Source organism: Silene latifolia, chromosome 10, assembly GCF_048544455.1.
Source record: "Silene latifolia isolate original U9 population chromosome 10, ASM4854445v1, whole genome shotgun sequence".
In the NCBI taxonomy this organism is placed as follows: Eukaryota; Viridiplantae; Streptophyta; class Magnoliopsida; order Caryophyllales; family Caryophyllaceae; genus Silene; species Silene latifolia.
The window spans coordinates 6,268,302-6,282,311 of NC_133535.1; the positions used below are offsets into that span (position 1 = coordinate 6,268,302).

The following is a 14,010-nucleotide window of genomic DNA, read 5'->3' on the forward strand; positions in this document are numbered from 1 at the left end:
TCGGGCTTTAGTCTTTCAATTTCATCACCGTAATTTTCCGGTCTGGTATTGTTGATTCCGGTTCGGTCTCTGGGCATCACTTGTTGCTATTTCAGTTTTGGTTCAATCTAGTTCCGGTGTGCTACATAATCCTAAATAGGATAAAAATATGAATCACAAAAGGCAGCCAATAACTCTAAATCCGTAGTAAATCATTATCTGAATAATTTAGTGAAATCATATCTCACAAATATTTATATAAAAATAATAATATTTCAAAAAATATTTATTTAGTAAATCTTTTGGAAAAACGATTTTATAATAAAATTTCGTAAATTCGCCTTCAAAATTCGTGATCTATTTTAGCTTAATTCCTACCCTAAATTGAAATAGGAGTATAATGTTTTTAACCTAAGAGATAGAGCCGACTTAGCCCTAAAATAAATACCCAAATTGCGACACCACACAACTTATAAATTCACCCCCAATTTCTAGGGTTCTTCCTCTCCCTCCCTATATCGTCAAGGTATAATTCTACTCTGTTCTTTTAATTCTTACGAAGTACGTATCATCCATCTATTACTATTATTTCTTTCTTCTCAATTTATTACTGTTATTTATTTATTATCTGGTTTGATTTAATTTTTCGATTAAATTCGAGTATAAACTGGTCGATGAGTATTTTTACGATTCAATTCGATAGATTTATATGCTTTTGTTAGGTTATTTGATTGATTGATTTGATTTGACTTGATTTAGTTGGTGTGCCGATATTGTAGATTGATTGTAATTTGGAGTGGTTGACATACTTGATTGCGTATTAATTTTGGGATTATGATATTTTGTGTGATTTTTGATTGAACGGAGGAACGAACGAATGAATGATTGGATTGAAAAGTTGTTGGTATGCTTAATTGATGTTTTATTCATCTAGCTGTAAGAGAATTAGTGAAGTTTGATTCCGTATATGTTATCCAAATTATGTGGCGGGTTTTTGAAAAACGAATACAATCAAATGGAACAAAGGAAGTAGATAATAGTATGATGATTTATAACTGGTGGTTATGATAGAGCTATGAAACCATTGAAATTTGTGTACCTCATGTTTAAGGCGATTGATAAGTCTTGTACAAGAATGTATTTTGTCGGGTTGGATTAATTTTACATGGTATGTCGGGTGGTTTTGAAGTAGTATCATGCTTCTCTAGTTTCGATTAGAAGAAACGATGTTTGCCTGCGTATTTACACTGGGGTTAACAGGGTTGTTATAGTAGTGTTGTTGCTGTAGTTTGCTGTTTAATGAGGCGATTGCTAAGTCATCTTCAAGCATGTTAGGTTGGAAGTAGAATCATGCAGTCTCTGGTTTCGATTATTAGAAATGATACTTGCCTACCTATTTACATTGGGATTTACTAGGTTGTTACAGTAGTGTTGTTGCTGTAGTTTGCTGTGTTCGTTTGGTAGTATATTCATCCGATTATATCATCATTTTGACGTTCACATGCTACGGGGTATTACTGATTTACTGATTTGTTAATTTTTTTCTACTCCCTCCGTCTCAATCATTTGTTTACCTATGATTAAAATACCCCTCATAACGAATAAAAAAGGTAAACAAATGATCCTTACAAAGGGAGTAATTGATAAGTAACCCCAAAACTCCAAAAGGATACCTTTTTTCGTATTCTGGTATTCTAAACCTGAAGCTGCTGTATGATAAATTCATTTCTTATGTGCTGGTTTGTTTATGTTATAGTTTTTTATTTGCTTCTTACAAATTACCGTGTCTTTCTTTGCAGGATATTGGCTGTTTATCCCTGCTTGCCTTGCGAGTTTGAAGATCCTTTTATGTCTATACAGAGGACTGTTTTTGCGTCACCAGTTGATTGGTGTGGAGAACACTATCTTACACCTAGAGAAAAGGATAAACCTTTATCTTTCGAAGTTAGCTGTATGCATTTCGGGCCACTTGAGGGGAATTCAGTTCAAAGTTGGGGTTGCAATTTTATGCGACCTTCCTTTCTATTAAGCTCTGCTCATATTCTCTCTGCATAACAAGTCCAAAATCATCTGCAAAAAAATGGCGCTTCTGAACATTGGTCCTGGCAATGCTGACGATGCCTTCTACAGGTATAAGATGCCAAAGATGATCACAAAGATTGAAGGTCGAGGAAATGGCATCAAGACCAATATTGTCAACATGGTTGACATTGCAAAAGCCTTAGCAAGGCCTCCTTCCTACACAACCAAGTACTTTGGCTGTGAGCTTGGAGCTCAATCCAAATTTGACGAGAAAACCGGCACTTCCCTTGTCAATGGGTCCCATGATACCGCAAAACTAGCTGGACTCCTTGATCTCTTCATTAAGAAATATGTCCAGTGTTATGGATGTGGCAACCCTGAGACGGAAGTTCTTATAACTAAGAGTCAAATGATACAGCTGAAGTGTGCTGCATGCGGGTTTGTGTCTGATGTGGATATGAGGGATAAACTCACGTCCTTCATAATTAAGAATCCCCCGGTTGTGAAAAAGTCGTCCAAGGACAAAAAAGCCATGCGAAAGGCTGAAAAGGAACGTCTCAAGGAAGGGGAAGCTGCTGATGAGGAAGCAAAGAAGTTGAAAGCTAAAAGTAAGAAGTCCTCTAAAGAAGGCGGTTCGAAGAGTACTGCTACTTCTACCAAGAAGAAGGCGGGATCAGATGAGGATCGTTCACCCACTGGAAGCCAGAAGGATGACGATGAAGCTGGCATTGAAGATGAAGATGATGACATCCAATGGCAAACCGACACATCAATGGCGGCAGCTCAGAAGAGGATTCAAGAACAGCTTAGTGCCGTGACATCTGAAATGGTTATGCTTACCACAGAAGAGGACTCATCAAAATCTGACCCGAAATCAAACGGGACCCACCCGGTTGACCTGCATGAAACCCTGGTGAAGGACTTGAAAGATTACATGGCCACTGGTCCTACCGCTGGCAAGCTGAAAGCCCACCTCGGGTCCTGTTCTGGGACTCACCAGGAAGTAGTGAATGCACTAATAGAGGCTTTGTTCGGTGACGTGGCCAAAGGTTTTGCTAAAGAGGCCAATAAGAAGAAAAATTTCCTTGTTGCTGCCCTCGCTTATGCTGATGGTTCACAATGGGTTCTACTTCATGGTTTCGAGGCTTTCTGTGGGAAGTCAGGCTCGGATGCTGTGAAGGAGATTGCGCTGGTCTTGAAAAATCTCTATGACAGTGACCTCCTGGAGGAGGAGGTCATTGTTGAATGGTACCAAAAGGGATCTGCTGGAGCTAACAAAACCTCGGCGGTGTGGAAGCACGTCAAGCCGTTTGTTGAGTGGCTTCAGAGTGCAGAGTCCGAATCTGAGGAAGACTGAATACTGAGGAGTTCTGATAAAAAGAAAACTCAATAAGCATCTGATGTTAATGAATGATCGTGGTGTTTTACTATTTACTGTTACTGTTACTCTTTTCTTTGTTTCTGGTTTGGTCGTGACTCGTGTGTTTGAGCTTATTTAGTTTCCGGTTCATCGTTTCATGTTTAATGAATTCTTAGACGTTGTTTTTAACTAAATATTGATAGCAGTTTTCGATTTTATATATTTCGGATGGTGAAACTCATTAGTAAGTCAGCAAGGGTGCATATTTTTTCAGTTCGGCGAAGGTTAAGTGTGCTTCAAGTTAGGCCTAAGTCGGGTCATTTTGGGTGTGGACGTAAGTTTTTTCCTTTGACGGTTGATAAAATTAACAGCCTGGTGGCTCGGTACAATGTTGTTCCGTAATGGTGGTTGATAGCTATGCTAGCTCAGCCCCATGAGATGTGACATTGGTAAAAAGAAAAAATAACTTCAGTGATAGATAGATTAGATTATTAGTCGAAAAAAAAGTGGAAGGTGAGTGCGAGATAGCGAAACTCTTATCGGGGTGATTTGACGGGTAATCCATTGAACTCTAGTGCAGTTAAGCACTTCTCATTGACTAAGAAAGAATTTGTCTTTCGGTCTATCAATTGAATTGTCACGAAACTCTTATCGGGTTGATTTGAGGGACATACGTAATACGTGTATTACCAACACAAATTTTCTGTGCACTGGCGGCTAGGGTCTGGGCGGGGTCGCTATTAGGCATTAGGGTTGAAGGAGACAATATGATACCACTTAGTGATTGGATTATCAACTGGCTCCGGTACTTGGAAAAGATGGAGGATGGTGAAAAAAGGGTTCTAGCTTTTATAGCAACTTTATGGGGGCTTTGGATCACTCGTAATAATGCGATCTTTACGGGGAGTAGGATTATGCCAAGCGTCCTTCTTGAGTCGGTAATTACTAATGTGGATTTGTATCTACAAGCTATGCAGAAGGAGAAGGAACATAGTGAGGAGGGCCTACGACAGGTGAGGCCATCTTTAGGAGGCAATGAGATGAGGGTTATTAGGGATGGATTTCCGGTGTATATGGTTGGGGGGAGGAATCAGTGTAGGAGGATCAGGATAAAGGTCGATGCGGGATGGTCTAGGAGTATGTGGGATTGGGTGGGTCGCTTATGATGAAGAAGGGGTCATGCTTTTGCACGGAAGTATGAAGATTACAGCAGAATCAGCTTTGCATGCAGAAGCTCTCGGCCTATTGGCGGTTACCCAGATGGCTGTTGAGAAAGGCCTTCTACATTTGGAGGTGGTGTCAGACTGTTTGGCGTTAATATGTCAGGTTGCAGGATATGCGGGAGTCAATCATGTTATAAAAGGCGTCCTGCAGGATATCAAGGGTCTTTATGCTTTGTTTCATTGTTTATCTTTTTCATATATTGCTAGAAATCATAATGTTGTAGCACATGGCCTTGCTTCTAGGGCCATGAGACTGTAATCCCTTTATTTACAGTTGCCAAAAAAAAAAAAAAAAAAAAACACAAATTTTCATAATTGTCATGTCTTAATTTAACACGGGTGATCAAGACAGTGGGGGCCATCGTGAGACCTTCGGTAGTAATAATAAGTATATGATGATAAAAAATTGATTTTTAGGAGTTTTGTTTTTGCTTGAATCATCAACAGCAACCATGATGGTATAGGTAAAACACAGCAGAGGGGAGTCGGCTAAGTTTTTTTTTTTTTTTTTTTTTTTTTTTTTTTTTTGTCTTAGGCGTGATATCATGATAAGACATAGAAGGGGAAAGTTTAGTTTAAATTATATAATTCAGTATAGTGAAAGACATTATTGGGTGTTTGGTTTAGCTTTTGGAATGCATTGGAGAGTTTTGAAATGGAGTTAGATATCCAATGGATTTTAACTCCATTACAACCCCTTTGAATCTCATGCCCATGTATACACCCAAGTTTCTAAATCCATTTCACCCTAATATACTCAATTCATTCCAAGATCGAACCAAACACTTATTAGCTAGTATGAGGTTCTAACTCCATACCTTTATGATATCACAATCCATTCCAATTCATTCTGATACTTTGAACCAAATGACCCCTAATAATGAGTCAAACCAATCCTAATGCAAAGCCTACTTTCCCACGATCACTTAGCCACTACCCACCACCCACCACTATCTGACCTCTAGGCTCCAACCCATAAACACCAAAATCCAACGATCCTACACATTATCACCGCTACTAACGAACCCCTAACCGATGACCACTACTACTTGACCTTGACCTACAACCACCATCACCCTAGTTTAATCCACCTTAACTAGAGAAGCCGTTAACCAATCACAATCCAACAATCTAATCAAATTAGATGGTGGTCATTGGTGGTACTTGGTAGTGCACATGAGGGTATGGGGTGTTTAGTAGGGCAGAGTACGTATCGGGTATTTGATCCAAACTGCTAGCTCGGATCGGATATCCATATTAGAAATCCTGAAGTTAGATATCCAATATCCAAACCAAATGTTTCGGATATGCAATGTTCGGGTATCCAAAATAATCGGATCGGATGCGGATATCCATCAGATATCCATACTTTTGAATTTACTTAAAAATTAAGTTAGAAACACTTATATTCATAATCTTACATGATAATTTTCTTTAGTATTCTTACTCCAATGTTCTCGACATAAAATTTAAGTACCACTTACATATTTCTCTAATATTTTAAACATTAATTAAGTTGCTGTATCAAATAAAATTTTATTTTCTCGAAATTATACTAGAAAACTATAGTTTCAGATCGGATCGGATATCCAAATGTTTTAATTCTAATATCCATATCCAAACCAAAACCAAAGATTTCGAATCAGATATACAAACCAAACTTAACTTTCGGATTGGATATCCAAAAATTCGGATCAGATATCGGATCGGTTTGGATAATTGGATTTTTTGCTCAGCCCTAGTGTTTAGTGGTCAAATATTGGCATGGACAGGATTAAATAAGGTGGACTAAAGACCGGACCAAATAAGATCAAATGAACCAAATTTAGTTTTCTATGTAAATGTGTTAGATAAACAATAATATATTATAAATTTTTAAGCAAAATAATAACAAAATAATCCATCTAAATTATAAATACCAACCAATTAACAACAATTATAAATTTTCTAGAGAAATGAATGAATTATCATAAATTGCTTTCCGTAAATCAGACCAAATAAATTATAGTCTAATTGGTCCAAACCAAATTGTACGGTGCGGTCTGATTTTCGATTCGTACCATCGAGTGAACAACCACACAAGAGGGAGAGTAGACCTCGTTTGGTTACCACATTAAAAACGGGGGAATTGAAAAATCCCATGAATTGGGAAAATGGAAGTTGTTTGTTTACCCAAAATCCCATGAATTCTATTTTCCTAGGCATTTTCAACTCCCCCATAATGGAGGAGTTTAATTACCTAGCCCCCTAGGTAGTTGGAAACTCCCGTGTCAATTGAACTCCCGGATGCCAACCAAACGTATTTTAGGCAATTCACATGAATTGTCCAATTCATGTGTTTTGTAAAAACATGGGAAATTAATTCCCGTATGGCAACCAAACGAAGGTGGATTATACATCTGATGTATTACCACCAATTCATTAGTTTCTAAAAGTTTTTGAGTTTTGTTTTAAAAATTCTGAGTTTTACTATAAAGTTTCTTAGTTTATTTATTTAAACATTAAGCTCTAAAAAATTATAATGAAACTCAAAAACATTGCATATAATTTTAGTAAAATTTAAGTTTTAAAGGCAAAAAATTAAAATCTAACTTATAAATTTTAATAAACACAAAAAAAATATACATATGCTCAAAAACAAATAAAGTTTGAGGTAATAAGGAATCCATTTTTGAAATAATGTTGAAAAATAAAATATTTGTCGTTTTGGATCGGTTTTGAAAATATTTGTCAAAATGGTGTCCACGTAGGTTCGGGATTTTAGACCTGAAACACGCCACTACAAATGGCGTGTTTTTTGAAAGAAACACGCCATTAGCAGTGGCGTGTCTTTACAACAATTTTTTTCTTCAACTGGCATAACTTAAAAAAAAAAAAAAAAAAAAAAAAAAAAAAAAAAAAAAAAAAAGAAGACACGCCATAGGGAGTGGCGTGTTTCCACTCCGAAACCCGCCATTCCCAATGGCGTGTTTGTTTTAGTCCATTTTTTAATGAAGTTTCTTTCCCTACTCATTATAAACACGCCATTGGTAGTGGCGTGTTTTAGGTCCAGAAATCCCGAGCCTACGTGGACACCATTTTGACAAATATTTTCAAAACCGACCCAAAACGACAAATATTTTATTTTTGACCATTAGTTCAAAAATGGACTCGGTAATAAGCTCAAAAAATATACATATATGCTCAAAAACAAAAAGGTTGGAGGTAGTACATCCGATGTATGTTCCTTTTTCGCTCAAAAATTCTATTTAGTAAAATTATTGTAAAACATTTTTACAATAAAACAATTATAAAACCGCTTACAAAGTTCTTGTTTTTTTTTTTTTGTTTTGGCTAATTCCTACTCTAAATTGAAGGAGGAAAAGTATAATATTTTTGACCTAGAGAGAGCCGACTTAGCCCTCAAATAAATACCCAAATTGCGACACCACACACCACCCCGCTTAATATTTTTGACCTAGAGAGAGCCGACTTAGCCCTCAAATAAATACCCAAATTGCGACACCACACACCACCCCGCTTATAAAATCACCCCCAATTTATAGGGTTCTTCCTCTCTCTCTCTCTCTCTCTCTCTATTTCGTCAAAGGTACTTTTTCTCTCTAATTCTCACTTCTATTAATTCCTACTACCATCGATTTATTAATTTCTTTCGTCTCTAATTTATGTTTGTTTTTTATCTGGTTTGATTTAATTTTTCGATTAAATTCGAGTTTTAAACTGATCGATTAGTATTTTTTTGCGATTCAATTGGATATATTATCTTCTTTGTTTAGGTAATTAGATTAGATTTAATTTAATTTAATTTGAATGATGTGCTCGTAATAGTAGATTGATTGATTGATTGATTGATTGATTGTAATTAGGAGTGGTTGACATAATTGATTGCGTATTAATTTTGTGAGTATGATATGATATGTTGTGTGTTTCTTGATTGAATGGATGATTGGATGTGTTCGTGTTGCAGATTGAATTAGAGAGAAGTGGTTTTGGTATACTTGATTGGTGTTTTAGTCAATCTAGCTGTAAGAGAATTAGTTATTATTGAATCCCTATACTTCCTCGGTTGCATTTGATTGTATACGTATTCCGGTAACATGAATTGTCCAAAATATGTGACGGGGTTTTTGAATGAGGAATACAATCAAATGTAACAAAGGAAGTAGATAATAGTGTATGATTTGTTGCCTGGTGATTATGAGATGAACTATGAAACCATTGAAATTTGTGTACTACAATCAAATGTGGTTGGTATAGGTGTAGGAGAATTAGCTAATTTTGAACCCGCATCCTTTCCTTGGTTTTATTTTAATGTATATATTTTCTAAAATACGTGTCGAGCTGTTGAAAAAGGAATACAATCAAATGGAACAAAGGATGTAGATAGAAGTGTGTGATCTGTACCTGGTTGTTACGAGATGTACTATGAAACCCATTGATATTTGTGTACCTCCAATATTTGAGGCGATTGCTAAGTCATCTTCAAGCATTTTATTTTGTTGGGTTGGATTGATTTTAAACGCAGATACGTTGCTTGACCTTGGTACATGTCAGCTGTTCTTCAAAACCATGCATGCCTGCCTATTTATATTGGGATTTAATAGACCTGGCAAGCCAGGTCGTGTCGTGTTCGTGTCTGTATTAACTTTAAACGGGTCATTACTACCCCAACCCTAACCCGACCCAATTATATAAACGGGTCATTTGTCTCAACCCTAACCCAACCCATTTAATTTTTCTATAACCCAACCCGACTTGTTTAACCCATTATCTTGTAAGAGGTCACTTTCAACTCATTTAACCCGTTTAACCCAATAAACTAATAAATAAGCTAAGTTTTATAGCCTTATTATCCCAAAAATGATGAATCAAAATGGTTATTTTTAAGTTGTTTGGTTGGATTATTGATTGCACCCCCGGGTATATTATGACACTTATAAATAAATGGGTTATTCGTGTCGGGTTCGTGTCAAAAGAGCTCAACCCTACCCCGACCTATTTAAGTTTCGTGTCGTGTCCGTGTCAACCCAATTACTTAAATGGGTCACGACCTCTCAACCCTAACCCACTAACTTCGTGTCAGGTTCGTGTCGTGTTTTTGGGTCTCGTCAATTATTGCCACCTCTAGGATTTATTGTGTCTTTATAGCAAGTAGTGTTGCTGCTATAATTTGCTGGCAGTATATCCATCCAGATCATATCATGATTTTGATATTTACATGCTACGGAAATATTACTGATTTGTATGTATACGCTTTCTAAAATATAGGTCAGGCTTTTGAAAAACTAATACAATCAAATGGAACAAAGTAGATAGTAGTGTGTGATTTGTAAACTGGTTGTTATGAGATGTACTATGAAACCATTGATATTTGTGTACTTCAAATATCAAGGCGTTTGCCAAGTCATCTTCAATCATGTTATTTTATTGGGTCGGATTGAATTTTAATGCGGATACCTTGCTCATTTACCGTGTTATATGTCAGCTGGTTTTGAAGTAGAATCATACTTTCTCCATTTCTATTATAAGAAATGATGCTTTCTGTCTATTTACGTTGGGATTTACCGGGTCGTTATAGTAGTGTTGTTGCTGTAATTTGCTGTTGGTTTGGCAGTATATTCCATCAGATCATATCATTATTTTGATGGTTACATGATATGGAATATTTACTGATTTACTGATTAGTTAATTGTTTTCTATTTAATGAGTGACTCCAAAAGGACCTGAAGCTACCGTTTGATAACTTCGATTCTTATGTGATGGTTTTTTTATATTCTACTTCGTAATTTCTTATCTGCTTCTTACAAATCACTGTGCCCTTCTTTTGCAGGATATTGGCTGTGAATTCCCGCTTGCATTGCGGTTTCTTGTAGTGGAGTTTGAAGATCCTTTTATGTCTATACAGGAGACTGTTTTTGCGTCATCAGTTGATTGGTGTGGAGAACATTGTCTGACACCCAGAAAAAAGGATAACCCTTTATCTTTCGAAGTTATCTGTATGCATCTCGGGCCATTTGAGGGGAATTCAGTTGAACGTTGGGGTTGCAATTTTATGCGGCCTTCCTTTCTATTAGGCTCTGCTCATATCATCTCTTCGTAACAAAGTCCAAAATCATCTGCAAAACAATATGGCGCTTCAGAACATTGGTAAGAACAATGCTGACGATGCCTTCTACAGGTATAAGATGCCAAAGATGATCACCAAGGTTGAAGGCCGAGGAAATGGCATCAAGACCAATATTGTCAACATGGTTGACATTTCGAAAGCCTTAGCTAGGCCTCCCTCCTACACAACCAAGTATTTTGGCTGTGAGCTTGGAGCTCAATCCAAATTTGACGAGAAAACCGGCACTTCCCTTGTCAATGGGTCCCATGATACTGCAAAACTTGCTGGACTTCTTGAGATCTTTATTAAGAAATATGTCCAGTGTTACGGATGTGGCAACCCGGAGACTGAAGTTCTTATAACTAAGAGTCAAATGATACAGCTGAAGTGCGCTGCATGCGGGTTTGTGTCTGATGTGGATATGAGGGATAAACTCACATCCTTTATAATTAAGAATCCCCCGGTTGTGAAAAAGTCGTCCAAGGACAAAAAAGCCATGAGAAAGGCTGAAAAGGAACGTCTCAAGGAAGGGGAAGCTGCTGATGAGGAGGCGAAGAAGCTGAAAGCTAAAAGTAAGAAGTCCTCTAAAGAAGGTGGTTCGAAAACTACTACTACCAAGAAGAAGGCTGGATCAGATGAGGATCGTTCACCCACTGGAAGCCAGAAGGATGACGATGAAGCTGGCATTGAAGATGAAGATGATGACATCCAATGGCAAACTGACACATCAATGGCGGCAGCTCAAAAGAGGATTCAAGAACAGCTTAGTGCCGTGACATCTGAAATGGTTATGCTTACCACAGAAGAAGACTCTTCAAAATCCAACCCGAAATCAAATGGGACCCACCCAGTTGACCCGCATGAAACCCTGGTGAAGGACTTGAAAGATTACATGGCCACTCGTCCTACCGGTGGCCAGCTGAAAGCCCACCTCGAATCCTGTTCAGGGACCCACCAGGAAGTAGTGAATGCAGTATTGGATGCTCTGTTTGGTGATGTGGCAAAGGGTTTTGCTAAAGAGGCCAATAAGAAGAAGAATTTCCTTGTTGCTGCCCTCGCTTATGCTGATGCTTCACAGTGGGTTCTACTTCATGGTTTCGAGGCATTCTGTGGGAAAGCTGACCCGGATGCCGTGAAGGAGATTGCACTGGTCTTGAAGAATCTCTATGACAGTGATGTGCTGGAGGAGGAGGTCATTGTCGAATGGTACCAAAAGGGATCAGCTGGAGACAACAAAAGCTCGGCAATGTGGAAATTCGTCAAGCCTTTTGTTGAGTGGCTTCAGAGCGCAGAGTCCGAGTCTGAGGAAGAATAAACCTTTGAGAGTTGAGATCATGTTTGCCTGTGTGTGTTCTGTTTACTATTTACTATTTACTATTTACTATTTAATTGAGGGGTGTTGTGTGGAGTTTATTTAATTTCCGGTTAATCGTTTGATGTTAATGAATACTCGGATCTTTTTTCCTAATTAAATCTTGATGGTTTTTGATTTTATTTACTTTGTGGGTGAAACTGTGTCGTAGGCCAACGTCACAGAAATTTTCCAGTTCGGTGCAGTTCAAGGCACAAATGGCCGTGTTATGCCTGTATTAGGCCTAAGTCGGGTCACTTTGGGATGGACTTTAAAGTATATTGCTTTCCAGTCGGGTCGTTTTGGGGATGAAACAAATGGCCATGTTGTGCCAGTATATTTATACCTAATTCTGCCAGTGTGCCAACTCGCTGAGTCCTCGGAATTGGTTAGGTGAAAGCTCATTTCGAGCTGTATTTGTTAGTTGATGGTGTTATCTGTATAATCATTAGTAGGGCTATAAGCCTATAATTGTTCTGATTATGGTCGTTGAGCTCGAGCATGAGTTACATTTTGATCGGAAAAGCTCTTTTGAACTCAAGTGAGAAAATATAAAGAATATAACGATAAGTCGAGTTTGATCTTCAATTTCTTAGGCTCGACGAGTCTTCAATCGAGCCCAAAATCGAGCTCAAAATCCGAGTCGATATGGAGCTCAACTCGGTGTGAAAATATCTCTGAATTAGGACATGTACTTTGTTTGTTTCACCCTAACGACGGTATTTCAAGGGAGCAATTTTATTTTTTTTGGGTGCTAATCGGGATGTCTACCATAAATAACAACGAATAATTCACTTGTCGGCGTTGTCGCGAGTGCTCTCATGAAGAGGTAAATGATTGGCCAAGAAATTTGCTGTATTTGCACGGGCAAGGATCGAATCCCTAAATCCACTCGTTTAGGTAGCGGTTTAATGTAAAACTCAATATGACTTGATTGTAAGAATTTCCAACGTAAGTTTTTGTTTTTTTAGGCATACCAAATCTGAATACGATGTTTGAGTAATACGGAGTAAATAGACTTGTTGGTACTAGAACTTACGGTGTATTAACTTTAACTAATGATATCTACTTTTCTAACGATGCTTAGGTATGACTCGTGTGGGAAATTAGAATTAGTAAACTTTAGTTAATTAATTATTTGTAAATTTATTACGAGTATATTAGAAGTAATATTTTGTCAAATAAAATTTCGGTTGATAATGGTTTTAATTTGTGTGACTTCATAATTTAGGTTGATAATGGTTTTAGTCCATATAAAATATCGACATACGAAATAGTCCATACATTACACCAATAGAGTTGTTATTTCATACACGCAATTCGTTGTATTGTATACACGTCAATGATAATTTGTGACTTTGTGTACCGATATAATAAAAGTTGTGTATGAAATAGCAACCGCGAATAAAAAAAAAATATTATAAGTTGTACATTAATTAAAGAAGCCAAAAAAGAGTTGGATACATTAATTTGGTGGTCTAGTTGTTGTCTACTTGTCGTCTTTGTTGATAGATGATGAGTTGATAATAACTAGTTTTAAACCCGTGCAATTTTTGCACGGGTATGTATTTAGGCCTAGGGCTGTAAATGAACTGAGCCTGCTCGACAAACCCTCGGGATCGGCTCGGTCAAAGCTCGGCTCGAGATCGGTCAAACTGAGCTCGAGCTCGGACTCGAACTAAGCTGAGCCCAAACCGAGCCGAGCTCGAGCACACTAAGGCTCGGCTCGGGAGCTCGTTTGAGCTCGTTATTTTTAAAATGACTTAATGTTTTTCAATATATTTACTTAAATTGTATCAATTATAAAATAAATAAATTAAAATATTAGTTTATAAGATAAAATTACATAATAATTGTTATTATAAGCTAACAAAAAGATAATATTCTCGTTTGAATTTGAATTTTTAAATCCAAAATTACGTTATAATTTAAATAATGCTCGAAAAATGGTACGCAAACAAAGCTCGGG

General features: G+C 37.3%; 3 protein-coding genes across 4 annotated transcripts; all 3 read left to right on the forward strand.

Moving 5' to 3' along the window:
- The first annotated feature begins 373 nt into the window (after window positions 1-373).
- LOC141604871 (putative eukaryotic translation initiation factor 5-2) lies at window positions 374-3,579 on the forward strand. 2 transcript variants are annotated; one of them, XM_074423420.1, is made up of 2 exons: window positions 374-505; window positions 1,779-3,579. In XM_074423420.1, the coding sequence occupies exon 2, from the start codon at window positions 2,060-2,062 to the stop codon at window positions 3,356-3,358; it is 1,299 nt and encodes a 432-aa protein (XP_074279521.1). In that variant the 5' UTR covers window positions 374-505; window positions 1,779-2,059; the 3' UTR covers window positions 3,359-3,579. The 2 variants fall into 2 exon arrangements, with proteins under 2 accessions (XP_074279521.1, XP_074279522.1); XM_074423421.1 differs by having other exon boundaries at window positions 452-540.
- A 901-nt stretch (window positions 3,580-4,480) lies between these two features.
- On the forward strand, window positions 4,481-4,843 carry LOC141606974 (uncharacterized). The gene has a single exon (XM_074426352.1). It carries the CDS (start codon window positions 4,481-4,483, stop codon window positions 4,841-4,843), a length of 363 nt encoding a protein of 120 aa, XP_074282453.1.
- A 3,207-nt stretch (window positions 4,844-8,050) lies between these two features.
- LOC141604872 (putative eukaryotic translation initiation factor 5-2) lies at window positions 8,051-12,184 on the forward strand. Its single transcript, XM_074423422.1, has 2 exons — window positions 8,051-8,173; window positions 10,415-12,184. Exon 2 carries the CDS (start codon window positions 10,713-10,715, stop codon window positions 12,003-12,005), a length of 1,293 nt encoding a protein of 430 aa, XP_074279523.1. The 5' UTR covers window positions 8,051-8,173; window positions 10,415-10,712; the 3' UTR covers window positions 12,006-12,184.
- Window positions 12,185-14,010: the final 1,826 nt, after the last annotated feature.

Bases quoted from the DNA above. Each gene is read 5' to 3' on its own strand.
- LOC141604871 (XM_074423420.1), top strand. From the start codon at position 2,060: ATGGCGCTTCTGAACATTGGTCCTGGCAATGCTGACGATGCCTTCTAC.
- LOC141606974 (XM_074426352.1), top strand. From the start codon at position 4,481: ATGCGGGATGGTCTAGGAGTATGTGGGATTGGGTGGGTCGCTTATGAT.
- LOC141604872 (XM_074423422.1), top strand. From the start codon at position 10,713: ATGGCGCTTCAGAACATTGGTAAGAACAATGCTGACGATGCCTTCTAC.